General features: G+C 44.3%; 1 protein-coding gene across 1 annotated transcript in view; it reads left to right on the forward strand.

Moving 5' to 3' along the window:
• The window catches only part of ULK4 (unc-51 like kinase 4), a 177,535-nt gene that overhangs the window by 60,871 nt on the left and 98,381 nt on the right, over window positions 1-18,283 (forward strand). The window contains exons 27-30 of the mRNA XM_016196088.2: window positions 64-158; window positions 5,390-5,441; window positions 5,538-5,682; window positions 11,804-11,896. Coding sequence (XP_016051574.2) covers window positions 64-158; window positions 5,390-5,441; window positions 5,538-5,682; window positions 11,804-11,896 — 385 coding nt within the window. The remainder of the gene's footprint in view (window positions 1-63; window positions 159-5,389; window positions 5,442-5,537; window positions 5,683-11,803; window positions 11,897-18,283) is intronic.

Below are 18,283 nucleotides of genomic sequence, written 5' to 3' on the forward strand. Positions count from 1 at the left end.
TCCTTTGATATTGTGATTTTGAACATGTAAATAAAAACCTGTAGTAATTACCTGTATTTCTAGGACCCATGGCATCGGAGGAATTTATCAAGATCACGCTGTCGGCTTTTGAAGCAATAATACAGTATCCTGCTTTACTGAAAGACTATTGCTCTACGGTCAGTGCTGGCAGCTTCGGGAAAATACCGTTTTTCATTTACTTGGGAGTTCTGCATATTGTAGAAGTCTGAATATATGCACATATCACAGTTTATTTTTGATAGACATTGGGTTGTTTCTAGTTTTTGGCATTTACAAATATTGATGGATATTCTTGTTTATGTGTTTTGCTCTACATAAGCATGCATTACTTTTAGGGTACGTACTTAGGAATGGAGTCAGTGGTTTTAGGATATATGTAAACTCAGCTTGTGCACAAAACCCTGTAGCCTATTCCAAAGAGGTGGGACCGGTTTACATTGACCCAGCAGCGTGGTGCCTGACCTCATCCGACCCACTCATTACTTCACACTTCTTTAATCCCCACCTGAGGGTATGTTTATGGATTTTAGAGAGAGGGAGGGAGAGAGAGAGAGACATAGAGACATCAATTGGTCGCCTCCCATATGCGCCCCGACCGGGGATCAAACCCACAACCTAAGTGTGTGCCCTGAACCTGCAACCTTTCAGTGCACAGGACGACGCTCCAACCCACTGAGCCACCCGGCCAGGGCTGTTCCACACTTTTTAATGGGTGGGTGTATAGCACTATTTCACCATGGTTTTACATTTTTGTATGGTCAGGGCTGTTAATGAGGCTGAGTAGTTTTTCAGATGTTTGTTGGTCATTTAGAAATACTCTTTTATGAAGTGCCTGTTCTTTTTTTGATATTTTTAATCTAATTTTTAAAATTTATTGGCATAAAGAAGTTCATAATGTTTTCTTGCCACCTTTTTTAGTGTCTTTGTAATCTAATAATATCTCCTTTAATTTTTTTGCTATTTATTGTTCTTTTTTGTTTTTCCTTTTCTTGAACAATCTGACCAGAGGTTATTTTATTTTTTATTGACTTTATCAAAGGGCCAGCCACCTTCTTCAGTTTTCCTTAGCTTGGGTGTTCTGGGGGCAAGTTCTTTGGTCAAGTCAGTTTCTTGCAGGTTTTTTCTGAGTATTAAATTCTCGGCTGGCAGTTATTTTTGGTACTGTTTAGTATTGGGAAGATACTATTTCATGATCCTGCATGAAGTTGTAGCTATTGAGAGTTAGCTGATGGTCTGTTTTTCCTGTGAGAATAATCTTTGTTGTTTGTCCCCTTTTAAGATTTTTTTGGAGGGAAAGAGGGGGCAGGTTGTCTTTTCTGTGGACGCACTTACTTAACTAAACGCGAACCGTCTTTTGCTCTGCTTGGGAGTCTCTGCGCCCCTCGAGTCTGTGGGTTGTGCTTGTCACCCCTGCTTACTCTCTTTCTGTTGCTTTGCCTCCTCCAGCAACTCAGGCCACAGGCGCACTGAACTTGCTCGCTATATTTTCTATGTATCCTGTCACTGTTCTCTCTCAGGGTTAATTTCTGGGTAATTTTGTTTATACTCCGGATAGTTCCATTTCTGTCTTCCACGTCCAGTCTGGTGCTACATACAGCTATTGAGTTTTCAATTTTGCGTATTTTCATGTGCAGAAGCTTTGTTACCGCTAGAAATTCTGCTTGCCTGTCTTTCCAGTTGCCTGTATTTCTGCAGTTTTCCATTCCCTATACGCGTTTCCCAGCTTGTGATTTGTTTACTCTCGTTTGCTAGGCATAGCGGCTTTGCACTACGTGCGACAGCTCCAGAATCAGAAGGCTGCGCCGTGCTGTGGTGTCTGTTAGATGTTGTTCATGCCCGAGTCACTGGTGTCCTTGGAGGCCTGTTAACAGTCACGGCCTTCCTGGAAGCTTGGGGTGGATGCTCCCTCCTCCAGGAGGCCTCATGTTTGTCTGGGGCTCTGTCTGTTGGGGCTGCCCTAGACGAAGGTCATTTATTTGTACCCCTTTTGCAAATTCCCGAGACTGTGATCTGAGATCCTGACTTCCCAGGGCAGCCTTCTCAGCACTTCCCAGGAGCGTGAATGTATGTAGAGGGGTTGGTGACTAGATCTGGTTTCCCTGACTCTGCGTGTGTCACCCCTGCTCCTCAGTGCCCCGCACAGGGTAGGAGACTCACAAAATTCCGAAGGTGGGAAGACCTGGGCTCAGGCCTCCCTCCCTCGCCCTAGTGGGCCCTGCTGGAGCCTTGTGTATGTATTATTGGTAAGTGCCTCCAGGGCAGCCAGTACACGGTGCCCCAGTAATTGGATTCGAATTATCATCCTGAGCTAATGCCCATACTGAGCGGAGTTCAGCTCAGCTCTCTAGCTCAGGCTTTCATTCAGAAATTGGTCTGAAAGTTTCCCAGTTGTCCTTTCAGATCTTCAGTATTTCTAAGGTTGTGTCCTTTTACATTTTATCTGGCATTTTTTAGTGTTTCCAGTGAGAGAATTAACCCAAATAATGCCCACTGTTAGCAGGAACCCTGTTTGTCAGGATCGCTTTCTGAGTGATGGTTCGTCGGTCTTCCACTGCGGGAGTGTTTGCTTAACTGTTGCTCATTGATTCCTTTCTCTCATGAGCAGTAACCCAATGGATAATTTTTTGTGATCCAGTAGTTACAAATATCTGTGCTTACATTTAAATAGACATTTGATAGTTTATTTTGTAATCAGGAAAAGCTATCATAATAATCCTTGAAACTACAGTGTGTATTATGATAGGGATGGTATCATTGCAGCTCATGGGCCTCATAAAAGTGTTTTTTAATGCTGTTCCTCATGGGAAATCCTCTAATTACCACTCCTTGAGCACGACTGGAATACATGAAATGGAAGATTCAGTGTCCCTAGGAGCATAACATTGCTTGAAATGTTAGCACAAGCTGTGTTCAAGGCTGCCGATCAATACTTTATTATATGGAAGTGGTTACATGCATTTAATTCTCGCTGAGCTCAAGTGCTTAACTCAGATTTTTCCCAGAGTTTGGACTACTGAATGCCTCGGAGTTGAAAATCATCGGCATGGCCGATGGCAGTTAGAAATACCATAACGATTTGATTTGTGCAGAGAATTTGTTCCATTCACGGGGGTTCCAAAATATGCTATAATAGCAAAGGGAAAAATAAAGGTGATTCTTTATTAGAAAATTCTGGTAATAATGTACATAAGTCACCTAAAATATATTTCAATTTGTTTAACTTAAAAAAACCAACTAAGCCATACTACCTTTTTTTATAAAGAGCCTGCCCTTTTTTACGTTTTTAAGGCTTTGGGGCAGAAGTCATGATGTCAGCATCCCGGTGTTCCTTTTGGAGGCTCCAAGCGGGGAACCTGTTTCCTTGCCTTTGCTAGCTTCTGGGAGCTGCCTTCACTCCTCTGTCTTCATAGCATCTTCAAGTCGCTCTCTTTGACTTCTGCTCATGTTGTCACATACCCTTTTCTGACTCCGTCCCTCCTGTTTCCTTCTTATAAGGACCCTAGCTCTCACATTGGGCCCTCCTGAATAATCCAGGATTAACCCCTCATCTCAAAATCCTTAACTTAATTGCATCTGTAAAATCCCTATTGCTGTGTAAGGTAACGAATCAGCAGATTTAGGGGATTCTTACGTGGACATCTGTCTGTCAGCATTCTCCCACAGACCCCTAGTTTTATCAATGGCTTCGTTATTATAATTATTTCGGTGCTCAGATTATCCCAGGTCTGACCAGTGTAGTGCCTTCCAGGTTGGCTCATGTGTCCTGGGGACATACCCCATCGGTTTTTGAGCTATTTTTACTTTCTGTGACAACAAGGAATTCTCATTCTCTCCTCAGCTTGTAAGGTACCCTGGTCGCCCTGGAACCAAACATTTCCCTTAGGAGCCTTGGTTCCCTCTGGTGAGAAATGGCATTAGAGGCCTCAGTCAGGGAACCAAATTTGCTCCTATCTCCTGAGATGTCTTAGCTCCTAGGCCCTTCGAGGAAACATAGCTGGGGAATATATACATGTATATACACATATGGACACACACGTGTCCACTCATGTGCACACTTACATATGCATGTATATACCCATATGTATTTTGAAATCACGAATTCACACCAGTGTCTTCAAATCTAGTCCAGCCTCTCTCACCTTCCCCATTCCATATTTGTGTGTCCCCTCTTCCTTTGTAAAAATTCTGGTTTCTAACAACATTACCATATTTTCTTATTTGCTTAATCCTAATCTAAAGTTGTTACAGAATTGCTTCTCCTAAACCAGGACAGAAACAAACCTAATGAGATGAACTGAGATGCATGAGCCTTTAGTGTGGAATTTTATGTCCATCTGCTGGCTCTCCTAGGGCAGGCCGTGTTGACTGTTTGCTGTACTGTATCTGTAAGTTTCAGAGGCTAAGATCCCCTCTGAGGTCCTCGTTTTTGTCTCACCTCTTGTCTTTGGGTTTTCGTAAGAATTCCTTCTTAAATAAAGGCCGTGCTTTGCAGCTCTCTCAGTTGTCACCCTTGTTGAGGTGGTTGGTAAGGTGTGGGAGCTTTTTACCTGTGGGGCATCATTTCACTGGTTTGGACAGCAAGGTGTTGTTGGGCTGTGAACAGCTTCTCCTGCCTTGTCATCAGTGTAGAGAGAACATTCACACATTTCAGGATTAGGAATAAGTTCAGTTGTAAACAACAGGGATTTTGTTTATTGTTGCCGAAATAGTTCATCAAATGGCATAGTGGGTTTCAGAATTAGACTGTGGGAATGATTTGTCCTTTCTTCATTGTCCATTTTTATTTGGGGGAAAAACTTGTTATTTTGGAGGTTTCAAACTGTATTTGATTGTGCCGTGTCTGATATTACTAGGAAATGATAGAGGTGGTTTGTACGGTGGATTTACAACTTCTGAATCTATTTCTAAAATTAACCAGGATTAACTTGTCATAGCTCTTTGATGTATTTGACAAAGCATGGGGATTATGCATCTCTTTTTCTCCCCAACATTTTGATGGTTGTTTATCTTAAACTTGAGTAATGATTGCCAGCTTATGTATATTAATTTGGTGGTTTAATGTCAACCCGTGCCAATCAGATTTTGCATTAAATACTAAAGGTCTTTTCATGAAACCTGACGGTTTTTATAAATTACAGTTCTGATCATCCTAATGTCATTTTGACCCGAGGACTTTTTCAGTTAAGTGAGCTTGGTGGTTTATTAAATGTCACGCAGATTTTAAACCCAGGATAAATTTAGCTGTTGATTTTTTTCACTCCTTTGATTAGTGATTCTGTCAGTGGAAAAAAAACATAGATAGTGGTTGTTACCAGTTTCATGTTTATGGAGATCTGAGCCAAGTCTTTAACAAAATCTTTTCTTATAGGTTGTTGATTATATCCTGCCACCCTTGGTCTCCTTGGTTCAAAGCCAAAACGGTAAGTGGCCACATCAGCCAGAGTTCCATCAGGTGCACTTTCTGCTTTCACTCCATCCCCACGTGGTCAAAGTCTTGGCTTTCTTTTCTCTCCAAGTGGAGTGGAGGCTCTTCAGCTTGCGGTTGCTCTCAGAGACCACGTCTCTGCTCGTGAACCAGGAGGCTGGGGATGGCAAGGAGGCTGCGAGTGTCGACCCTGACAGCAATCTTCTGGCTCTCATTAGAGATGTCCTACTTCCCCAGTAAGTACCATGCACTGCACTCACCCAGAGCAGTGTGGGCTGCCCAGGATACTCCAGTCAGGGGGGTGGCGATGATGGCGTGGGGGTCTCCGTGTCCTTATGTTCACATCCATGTGCTCATGTACTCACTGCAAAAGATGTTAGGAACAGAGGCAGTAACTGTTACACTGCATGGGACCCAGGAGAATCTCAGTCCATCTTGAGAAATATCCATTCAGAGCTTTTTCTCTTTTCTACAGACTCTGAGGTTGTGCAGAGTTCAAGGTGTTCATGGCTTGAGGGGTGAGGTTTATTATTCAAGGTCAACATTGTAAGACTAATGGAAGATGAAATTGGGATTTTTCCAGGACCTGCTCAGAAATAATAGAGATGGAAATCTTCCTTCCCCCCAAACTTTTGTAATGGAAATTAAGTTCAGATACAAATAGCATTGGGGGGGGGGGTAGAACAACTAATGTGTTAATTAAAAGGAAGAGGTTATCTTTTTCCTTTTTACTCCATTGCTCACATAGCAGGCACACAGTAGGACGACTACAGAGAGCTAATTTCACGTTGTTTAGTACAGTAGCATCCTGTACAGCTTGTAGCCCAGGAGCAACAGGCTAACCCCTATGGCCGAGGTGTGTAGTGGGCTCACCACCTGGGTTTGTGTAGATGCTCTCTGTGATGTTTGCACAGTGACAGAGTCACCTAACGACGTATTTCTCAGCATGCATTCCCGTGACTGAGGGGTGCGTGACTGTGTATGACTGTGTGTGTATTCGACTTATATTTACGTGGGTGAATATAAGCTTAGAACCTTGTGTCATGGGATTAATTACTGCTTTTGGTGCCGTTTTCTACTTATGAACTGTTTATTATCATCATATGCATCTTTTTGACAAGATGCCAAAATGTGTTTTTTGTGTAAAATGTGAATTTTAAAAGATGTATTTTGGATATCTGCTGTCTGACAGCTTGTAGGGAGGCACCTTTCAGGGCCTGAGCTGTCCTGCCACAGTGGGGACAGGGTTTTCTCCAATAGGACTTGACAGGTTAGTAACAGTTGTTAACATGCATGTGAATTTGAAGTAAAGTTTCTTCATGGCTAAAGTTTGCCCACCTTTGGCGCAGTTCCTCATCTGTAGAGTGGGATAATAGTACCTAACTCAGGAGATAATCAGCATGATTAAATGGGATACTTCTTGTAGAACACTTCGTACAATGTGTGGGACATAGTACACTCTTGACAAATGTTAGGCTCTACTGCTGTTATTATTAGGTCCATTATAATCTTCCCTATGCCCCTTTAAAATGAAGATTGTGGCAGTACAGTAACAGCAGTAGCACATAATTCACAGAAGTGAGGGGCCATTAAATGTGTAATGCTGACTGTGCTTACCTGGCGGATACAGTGAGGGCTCACTCAGCGTTATGTAAAACTTTAAAAAAATGAAAGATACGTAATGCATTCATTTAACTTTGATTCTGGAAAACTGGAAACCTTGGTAAGAAGTTTGGTCTTTGAAGATAGCTCTTGGTAATTATAAATTTAGAATTGCTAATACTGGAAAACTCGTGTTCTTCACTGAGTATGTAAATATGATGGCTTGAAATTATGTACTTTCTAGTTTATAGGAACTCTGTGGCATCTGCTTCGATTTGGCAAGTGTAGTAGCCCCCCTTACCTGCAGGGGATGGATAGATATGTTCCGAGAACCCCCAGGAGATGCCTGAAACTGAGGATAGCCCCGAACCCTGGTCCACTCCTCCAGCTCCGCCGGGAACGCGGCAGCAGCTTCTTCGCCGGCAGACGCAGCCTCTCTGGCAGCTTGTCTGTTTCTCAGTCCAACCCGCTCCTGTATCTGCACAACCGTCCTCCACTCGCAGTGCCCAGCTTGGTGCCATTCATTTCAGGGGGCCCCTTGTACTTTCCGGGGCACATGTGGCCATCCATCGGGCATGCGTCCTGCTCGCGCCACCAGCCCCAGCTTGGATGCCGTTCCCCCTTCACCGGCACTTGCCTCCGCTGTGGCTGTGACTTCCGTAGCTCGAGGTTCAGCTGCAAAAACTGGCAGGAACTTCTTTTTCCTTCTTCCCAAGGTCACGGCTAGAAGACCTGTCCTGACCATGGCTCTTAGCAACATGGCAAACGATTTCTTTCCGTTCCTTATTAAGTTGACAATTTTGACTTTACTGCTTCTCTTTGGCAAGTCCGACTCGCCAACGTCACTCTTGCGCTCTGGGGCCATTATTAGTAAAATGGGGTGACTTGAGCACAGCGCTGTGACACTGCAGCGGTCAGTCTGATAACCCAGATGGCCACTAAGTGACTGACAGGTGGGTGGACTATGCAGAGCGGATGAGGGGACAATGGGGTGAGTTAGGGCCTGGGCAGGACCATGGGGGATGGTGCACTATTTCATCATGCCACTGAGAACAGCACACAAATTAACACTTAGGTATTGTTTCTGGAATTTTCCATTTAATATTTTCAGGCTGCAGCTGACCACAGGTCACTGAAACTGTAGAAAGCAAAACTGGATAAGGGGGGACTACAGTGATGCACTAGTGTCAGTACTTTAAATTTTGTTAATGTTTAAATCCTTTCTTGACCTTTATACTCTGGATAAAGCCAATGTGACAGAATTTCATGGCTCCCAGTTTTTATTCTCAGAACTGAGGAGTCCAGAACTCATGCTGGCATCAAATAAAGCTGGATTCAGGGGCTTGAGTTAATTTCTGCAGGACTGTGTGCATGTGTCTTACCATCGCTCTGCTCTGCCCACGCCTGCCTGGCTTTGCTCTCAGAGAGGTTCTTTTCTTGTTGGTAAACAGCTCCCGGGCACTGATCCCAGGGAAAGAGTGGATGTCTTTTCTATTAGCTCTGGCAAAATTTTAAGGAAGGATAATAATTTAATCTTGTTAAATACCATGTAATACCTGTGTTCCAGGTGCTTGTCAGAACTGTTGTGTGATAGGAATGAAAACTCAGTTGTAAGAATAAATATCCTATTAAAATAAATATTAGTTATGGTTCTCAGAGAAACAGAACAAATAGGATGCATATATATTTACTTATTGTAAGGGATTGGTTTACATGGTTATGGAGGCTGAGAAGTCCTAGGTCTGCTGTCCACAGCTGGAGACCCAGGAGGGCTGATGGTGTAGGTCCCGTCTGAGTCCTGAGGCCCGAGAACCAGGAGAGAGCTGATGGCATAAGTACCAGTCTGAAAGCTGACAGACCAGACACCCAAGAAGAGCTGATGTTACAGTTCAAGTCCAAAGGCAGCAAAAGACCAAAGTCCCAGCTAGAGGCCGTCGGAGCAGGAGGAGGTCCCTCTTACTCAGCCTTTTTGTTCTGTTTAGGTCTTCAGTTTAACTGATGAAGACCACCCACATCAGGGAGAGCAGTCTGCTTTGCTCAGTCTACTGATTCAAACCTCCATCTCCTCCAGAAACACCCTCGTGGGCACACCCAGAATGATGTCTGACCAACTGTCTGGGTATCCTGTGACCCAGTCAGGTGGACACGTAAAATGAACCATCACCATATCCATCATAAATATCACAAATGACTGACTCTATAAACTATGAATTAATATCAAAGACCCGCTACCTCTTCCCAGTGTCCATGCTTTGCCATCTAAAGAGATTAACATTATAGTTACAAGTATTTGTGTAGTGCCCTTTGTGTGTAGAGGATTATAATACCATTTTAGGGAGATGGTATTTGAGTTAGACTTTGAGACCTGGGTCTGATTAGATAGGAAAGGAGTGGGTACCCCAGGCAAGAACGGAGGGGGCAGGATGTGGAAGAGGCAGAGGAGTGGGCAGCGAGCAGACCAGCTCCTCCAGCAGGAGGCTGCATGTGAGTTATGTGAGATGAGCTTGGGAGAGAATACTCTCTCTCTTCATTGGGCCATTTATTCACCGACACCAACCGAATGCATCTTATTTCACTGGCATATTTCTCGTTGGCAGGATTATAATAGTGGCCAAGAGAGGCATGGCCCCTGCCTCTATGGGATGTACTGTTGGGTAGAGGCAGATATTTTAGAAAGTAATAATTTATTTTAACTAAAGATGTTTGTAAATCATGCACATAGAAATGTTTACTTAAATATAAATTAAATATCGAGGCCACCTTTCTTAAGCTGGGCCTCCGTGACGTTCATGAACCTGCTGTGGGGACACGTTGCTCTTGAGACATTTTATGTGCTTCCTATTCTTTGCTTTTGAGCTTCACAGTTCACTCACTGAACTTTCTACAGCTCAGCATTTCTCAAAATTACATGACCTTGGGACACTTGTTCCATGGCCTGTCTATCAATACTTCCCAGAACTCCCTTGAACAGAGCACCCCCCAGTTCTTGACTCGCTGCCCCTTTTGAACATCGTGGGGCGTGCTGGTGCTTCTGTCCTGGGGAGGCAAGAGCCGCCTCTTCCTCCAGTTTCGATGCTCCCGGCTGCTCGCCGTCTCGAGTTCCTGGGTCTGTTCTCTTTTGCTTTTCCTGGGCTTTCAAGTCCCGGCTGTAATTCTCAGGTGGCCTTTCTGTAACGGTCCCTCTGCTCCCGTTACTTGGCTCCTTTTTAATGGCTGTGGGCTTAGCGCCTGCATAATTAAGCTTGTTACATAATGATTTTCAAAGCGAGAGTAAACAGGCCGCAAATAAGAGCCCAGGGCCCTATTCCCTCCACGAAAAGCATCTGCTTCATGTCATGGATTTTTAAAGACACATTTTGGATTTTCTGGAGCTAGTTAGCTGCCTCTGTAGTTGTTGGTTGTTCCAGATAGTTAAGTCATACAGTTGACTGGTTAGTTAGCTTGTTTAACTGTGTATATATTCGTCTGCCCGCCAGTCCGTCCTTCTGTCCGTCTGTCCAGCAGCATCTGCATGGTGCTGCACACTGGACAGCTGAACCTCAACAGGTCAACATAGTATGTGAACCAGCCTCTGCCTAGCGGGTAACATGGGCGTGCGGCCCGCGCCTGCCATGGGAACTCTTGATAATGACCTTTTGAGGTTTTTTGTTTTTTTTAATCCTCACCAGAGGATGTTTTTTCCATTGCTTTTTAGAGAGAGTGGAAGGGGGGGGAGAGAGAGATAGAGAGGGAGAGAGGAAGGGAGGGAGGGAGGGAGGGAGGGAGGGAGGGAGGGAGGGAGAGAAACATCGATGTGAGAGAGACACATCAATTGGTTGCCTCCCCCACGGGCCCTGACCGGGGTTGGGGATTGAACCTGCAACTGACGTATGTGCCCTTGACTGTGAATCGAACCCGGGACCTTTCAGTATGCGGGCCGGCGCTCTAACCACTGAGCCACACAGACCAGGGTGACCTTTTGAGTTTTCTTCTCTCTGGCAGTGATTTTCATTTCCGGTTTTTGAGTTTTAATAAGAAGGATGCTGTGGAGAAGAGTTCACAGCAGCCTGAGACTGCTGTCTTCCCGCAGCCTGCTTGCAGGACGGCCCGCGGCTGGCATCTGAGAATGTAGCCACCAGCCTTTCAGTCACTTAGTAGCCACCTGGGGTTTCAGATCAACTGTCGCAGTATCATGGTGCTTGTGCTCAAGTTGCCCCTATTTTACTTAATGATGGTCCCAAATTGCAAGAGTCGTGATGCTGGCAATTTGGATATGCCAAAGAGAAGCCGTAAATTGTATATACACGTGTATAAGGAAAAAACCATAGTATATACAGGGTTCAGTAGTATTTGCCATTTTAGGCACCCACAGGGGGTCTTGGACCATGTGCCCCTTGGTTAAGGGGGACTATTGTACTAAATCTTCACCATGGCTGTGACTGTAGGTGAGTCTGAGTCCTGTAGCAAATCTCTGAAAGTGAGGGTGGTCTTGGGGTCCCTTGGCACAGATGCCTAATGTTAAGGTTTCCTGCTGTCTGTAGCTCAATACTAATCGCTCCATGTGGATTGTCTCATTGAATCTTCCCAACAACACTGGGAGGTGGTCAGTGCCATCATCCCCATTGGCAAGTGCAGATCCTATAGTTCATGCATTTATTTCAGCATCTATTTTTTCCCCAGATGTGTGCACCTTACTGTATGTTATTTCCGTTGTTCAGAGGAGAGTGTAAGTGAGAAAAACCACTGAGCATTTTCCCCGTCACCTTGTCATTTCAGGTACGAGCACATCCTCACAGAGCCGGACCCAGTCCCAGTGTACGCCCTGAAGCTGCTTGTGGCCATGACCGAGCACAACCCCGCTTTCTCTAGGTATGAGCACTCCGCAGTCCTCCTTGCTTCTCACCTATGAGATGAGTTTTAAATGTTCTGCAAATGTTAAAGACGATGAGATTCTAAAAGTCTAACACTCGAGTTACCAGAGTGGTGGTAATTTTTCATGTTTTATGGTTTGTAATGTCTGTCACTTACACTGTTTAGGGGCTTGTCATATTTTTATGCCTTATCGGAGTTGGCATCTTGTGGCATTTTTGATGCTTTAAAATTAATAAATTTTTTAAAGAGAAAAAACTAACACATATTCTCTTTATAATGTCAATCGTTGCCTCACATTGTACTCAACAGTTTATTACATCACTATAGTATTTACAGACTCTTACTTTCTACCGTTATATGTAGTTGACACCCTTTATTAAGTAATGGGGAGCTTTTGCCTTTATTGAAGGTACCGTGTGTGATGATGTTACATTTTTTAGAATAGTTTCGAGGATGGTGGCAGCTGTTTTCAGGCTTGCAAATAAGTTTGTCAGAGAGGATGCCCAGTTCCACAGAGGGGAAGAGAAGAGGAAGCCTCCTTGCTTTCGAATAAGAAAACTGGTTGCAGTTGCCTCGGTGTGAGCTGAGAGCCTCTGGGTTTAGAGCCACCTGTAGGCGCGGTGCACCTGTAGAGTTGCCAGTCAGTCTTTGACAGTTAAGACGCTAGATCCCAGGCCCAGTCACCTGGGTTTCCTCTGGTCTGCTGTCCTACCAGCAGTGGAGGAAAGTGCCTCCTGGTGCCAAACTTTTCTCAGATTAGTGTCTGTAAGTGTTTGATCTTTGCCATTCTGGTAGGTGAAAATTATCTCTTGGTTTTTAATTTCTAGTTTTATCACATTGTGATGAGATCATATTTTTGTTATATTTCTAACTTCTATTGTTTGTGGTCAGTTTTTGTGAATGTTCTATGTTTAAATGTTTATTCTAACCCAAACAAAGTAAGGCCTAACCCTGAAAAGTGTCACCCACCCTAATTTTGGAAGGCGCCTAAAATGGTAGCTCCTTAACTGATGATATTTTCCCCAGTGACTTGGTGGCAGTGGTTTTTAGGCAAAATGCTTGCTTGTAAGTGTATATCAGGAGTAGAATTCCTTTATTGATATGGGCAAATTGATTTCTAGCGATATAAAAAACCCATGACTCTTTTGTTACAAATTTAACTTATTTATTGGATTCTGCAGCATTGCATTCTTTGAAGGACTCTCATCTTGATTTAGCATTAAGAGTTCAGAGCACCAAGTGATAACTTGGAACATTAAACCATCCTATGTCAAGTAAAGCATTTATTTTCTTACTGTGCTTATTCTTGTTTTATAGGGTTTTTAGTAGATAAAGAAGTCTTCAAAAGCTCCGTCATAGTACAAATTGATCAAATCTACATTGTACCTGATAGGGATTTTCTTAAAAAAACACGACGGCCCTGGTCAGTGTAGCTTATTATTGGTTTATAGCAGAAAGGTAAATTACTTGCCACGCTGGTCCAATTTTACTGTTAGAAGGAATGTGTTAAACTCCCCTGAGCTCTGCCCTTTTGTCTCTCCTTAATTTTACAGTAGGTTGCACCAAACCATTGCTTGCAGGGAGAGCAATGCCCCAGTAGCTAGTTTCCATTAAGAAGTAATTCGTTTCAGCAAATCTTTCTTAGCAAACAAATTAAATTTCAACTTCTTGAGTTCTTTTGGAGCAAAATTGAGCTCTTTTCCTGAATTGCAAAAAAACAAAAATTTGTATGCTCTTATCTAAGAAATATCACTTTAGTTTGCTTGAAAAATGTTAGAGCTGTTCGTTTTATGGGGAGATTCACAAATATGGTGTTTTAGAAGAGTGAAATTTGTTGAGCTCTTCAGTGGAGTCCACGGTGAATCCAAGGTGTAACCTTCAGTGAAAAACACTTCTGCCCTTACAGACACTAGTCTTCAACCTACTTCCCTCATTGGTTTTGGGTTCATGCTTTCGTCCGTCCATCCATCCAACCATCCAACCATCCAACCAGCATCTAATCAGCAACTACTGAATGAAACCAGGATAAGTGATAATTAAGATAAAGTTCTCACCCTCAAGGTACTTAGAAGAGGGTGCAGACTTACCAGTAGATGTTTATGAAACAGTGTAATGATGTCAAAGGCACGGTCGTGCTCAGAGGTTATGGGAGAACCTAAGGGAATTTAACCCAGCCGGCTGTATGATCTTGGCCACGTTGTTTAACCTGTTTGACCAGAGATCCCCCCTGGAAAATGGGCTACAGAAAATGCTGTGAAACTATTCCCCCATCCTTCACCCTCCTTCCCCTCTCTTCCTCCTTTTCATTCTGATGAGAGGAAGGAATATTGAAGAGGAATTCCTGGGAGAGAGAACCCCTTCGCCGGAAGATAGAAATGTGTGATGATACAGATTGAAACCAGAGCTCCACACCCTGCAAAGTAATGAAAAAATAACGTTTTCAAGAACACAGAACGTGTGGTATTGGTTTGACTTTGGATAGCAATTGTGGGAGCCACAGAGCCACCCCGGGCACGAGAGGGCTTCCATTTGAGTTTGACTTTGAGTTTATATAGCTTAATAAAATTAGGTTTTGCCATGTTCTGATGTATTTCAGTTTACATTTTGTAGTCTGGTTAAAGGAAAAGCCCAAATTACCGAGATGTCAGCAATGCTGGAAATGTCATCCTGTTGTTAAAATAAACCAGTTAGGTGTTTTCTCCCTCAATGAGCTGAATTTCCATAGGTATTTCCTCTGATGAAATCTCAATGAGTGAAATAACTGTAATAAAGTAAAATTTTATTGTTAGGATGAGAATGAATTGATTTCTCCAGGAATAATTTGCTGCTTTGCAGGTGCCTGTGGAATTCAGAAAGCCTCGAAATGAGAAGCACGTCAGTCTCCGGCCCCGAGGCTCCCATTTTCATTTCAGGGTCACTGGGATGTGGCTTTCCCATCCTCTCTCCCAGCACTTGCAGGATAAGATACCAGGTTTCTCCAGCGGGCACTGAGCCTCTCAGCATCCATTCTTTTTTTCTTTTTAAAAATTTTTAATTATTATTATTTAATCCTGACTTGAGGATGTGATTTTCTTGATTTTAGAGAGGGTGGAAGGGAGAGGGAGAGAAACAGCGATGTGAGAGAGAAACACTGATTGGTTGCCCCCCAAATGCTCCCCGATCAGAGATGGACTTGGCAGCCCGGGGATGTGCCCTGACCTTTTGGTATTTGGGACGATGCTCCAGCCGACTGAGCCGCACTGGCCAGGGCTGGGCATCCATTCTCTTTCCCTTTTACGGACCTCTCCCATGTTTGGCTGAGACAGAGATCTTGTTTCTGGCAAAGCCTAAGATACTTACTTTCTAGCCCTTTTCGGGAAATGTTTTCTGACCCCTGATCTCAAGGAATAGATCTTTTTGTCGTTACTCACGTGGACACAGAAATACTAGAATTTTAGAGCTGTATGGGGCTTTGGAGACCTTATGGGTGTTTTAAAATGTAGGCTTTTAAATTATTCAGGTTGGTGAGGTCGAAGATCAGGAAGCACCTGCCTTTGAAAAGATGCTTCGCTGCACACTCACAGATCCCTAGAGGCGGGGGCAGACCAGCCACCTGGGCCCAGGGGGGAAGCCCTGGGAGTGGTCAGGGGGCGGAGGCAGTGAGGAAGCTGGAGCCTTTCTGTAGCTCACAGAGGTGTGTGTGGGGGGGTGCGTGCGCAAGCTTCTTTAGGGTTAGCTAGTTTGAATGATTTCTCTGCGCTGGGCGGAGTATGGGCTGGTCCCTAGCTTGGGGTGATGAGGGCAGGGAATAGTGACCCAGAGTGTAAAGGAGGTGGTTGGGGGGACGGGGCAGTCCCTCTAGAGCTAGCAAGGCCCCAAGAGTTCAAAGCATCAGAAATACAGAATGAAAAGGCGTGGTTAGTACGCTGGACCAGTGTCTTCATTTTATACTTGAGGACATTGAGGCCCTCGAGGGAATCTGTGCTCCAAACCTCAGTCAGTCACTTCAACGCAATCGGATTTGGATCCAGACCCCCTTCCTGGTGCGTTGTTCTTTGCCCCGCCCTGCAGAGCCACCTTTTTACAGAAACCCAGGTGGTATCACAGTGCACTTTGAAGTCGAACTGTTTTAAGTTTCATGGTGTTGCATTACTTCTAAGAGGGGTCCAGTTCCTCAACACGGTCATCCGCAACCTCACGTGGCTCTGATAACAGCCAGCACGTGCTGCTCCTTTGCTTCCCACGGTGAGGTTCTGACCCCCGTCCCTCTGAGTTCATCACTGCGGCAGCTGCTGGCACAGTTCTGCTTAGTAACATAACCCTGGTTCCCGGTTCAGTTCAACCCCTTCTTTCCCCCTCCACCTAGGTTTTGAACCCTCCTCTACTCATAGTTAAATCACACTCCCAGGGAAGAAATCCCTCATTGCGCTGATCCTGATGTAACTCATCTAACTCCCACAGTAACTATGAGTTTTTACATCAGCACTCGAGGAGCGAGTGTTAAATTAATTTTCTCATTCCACCTCTGTGTACTGTTTCCGATAGAATTATGGAAGGACACCAACCTAAGACCTTAGGAGTTTGATCCAAGGCAGTCTATTTTTTTTTTAATGATTTGTGAGGGAAATCAACAGTAACTGAATTACTTGTTTACCATCACAGAGATTTCCCCTAAATTTTTGGTGACCTGCTAAACATTTCACTGCCCATCCTTAGTCTGTGCAGTTCGGTTGGGTTCACTGAGACGGTTCGTCTCTGTCGTTAGAAGCAACCTAATCTCATGCCAGCCCTGTGTGCTGGGCGCTCGTCACTTCAGTTTTCCTCCTGTGACTTGCATGGTTTTGGTGACAGTGGGGCTGGGCGAGAGGACCGAGAGTGGCGCGCTGGGCGCGCTGTGTCAGGCGGGTGGTCAGAGCTCCTTGGGAAAGGACATACAGGGCTGAGGGGGCATTGGCTGGCCGGGTTAGTGCTAGCTTCATTATTAAAGAAAGAAGCCTCTGGCTTCCAGGGACATTCAGGGGGAGGGGATGTCACAGTGTCGCACGCTGTCGGGAGCGTCAGGAAGGTGAGGATGAGAGTTAACTGGTACTGTGGGCAACCGGAATAACTTCAGGGGTTATTTTCGGTGGCACGTGAGGGCCAAAGCATGGTGGGAGGTCATCCAGGAGGAAATGACAGGGTAGAGATCGGGAAGGTCAATAATTCTAGAGAGAGGTTTTCTGTAAAGACGGCTGAAAAATAGGGAGACATGGGTCAAAGGAGAGTTTTTGTGCTTGTTTTTAAGGTGAGCAATATTTTAGTGATGTTTCTGTCGATGAGAATGATCTAGTGCAGAGGCTGGTGAACTATAGCTTGTGGCCAGATCGGACCCCGTTTTTGTAAATAAAATGTTATTGGACCACCGGCGCTTTGATGCGTTCTTTTACTTTCTGTGGCTGCTTTTGTGTTTACTGCAATTGAGTAGTTTTGAAAGTGACTACATGGCCTGCGAAGCCAAATGTATTTACTTCCAGCCGGTTACTAGAAAAGCTTCCCCAGCCCTTGACCTTGCAGGAGGGTGAAACTGATGGGGAAAGAGGGGAGTCCTGGCCCCCGTGGGTCCCCTGTACTAGTCCCTCGGGGAAGGGTTAGGGTTCACTGCCACGTGGAGGGAGGGCCGTTGAGCTGTGGAGTGGGGAAGTGCTCTACCCTCGGGATGGCTGAAGGTGAGATTTTGGAAGTGGTGGGGCAGTGAGTAGTTACAAAACTATCCGGAAATGCGTCCCTCAGAAGAGACTTTGAAAGTGATGAGGTCAGTGAATGAAGAAGTCGAGGTATTAAATTCTTATTTGGGTCATTGGAAACTACATTATGTATTTCTATTTTTAGAATATTTGTAAAACCAATACTAACACTGTACTAATGCCTTGTTATTTACACACTTGTGTGTGGAGCTTGTTGTCATTTGTGGCTGTCCTTCGTTTCCTGTGTTAAGATAATAGATAGTAAAAATCGTAAGGATTGTGATTGTTGTGGTCACTATTTTAATGAGTTCCTTTTTACAGTTGCCTTTTAAAAAACAATTAAGATATTTTTCCTGTGGAAAATGTTACAGTTTCCCCAATAAATCATTTAGGCATGCTCAGAATTTACTATTTATTTTTAGCTCTCTCAAATGGGACGGAGTGACTCACTTGTTTGGGTCTCCGGTTCTCCCTGGAACTCTTCTTAGAGGTGGGTTCTAGCCTGGGTTCTCCAGGCTTCAGGGGCAGGAGGTTTTACAAGTTAAGGGTTGTATATATTATTGGAGCATTCCTATTTTCTCCTTGAACTCCTGCTTAAAGTGGGGGACATCCAGGTTCCTTTCTACATATACACCTAGAATGTTGGTTAAATCTCAGGTCTTCTGTGCTGTTGGCCATACTT

The sequence above is a fragment of the Miniopterus natalensis genome, chromosome 15 (genome assembly GCF_054644295.1).
Source record: "Miniopterus natalensis isolate mMinNat1 chromosome 15, mMinNat1.hap1, whole genome shotgun sequence".
Lineage (NCBI taxonomy): Eukaryota > Metazoa > Chordata > Mammalia > Chiroptera > Miniopteridae > Miniopterus > Miniopterus natalensis.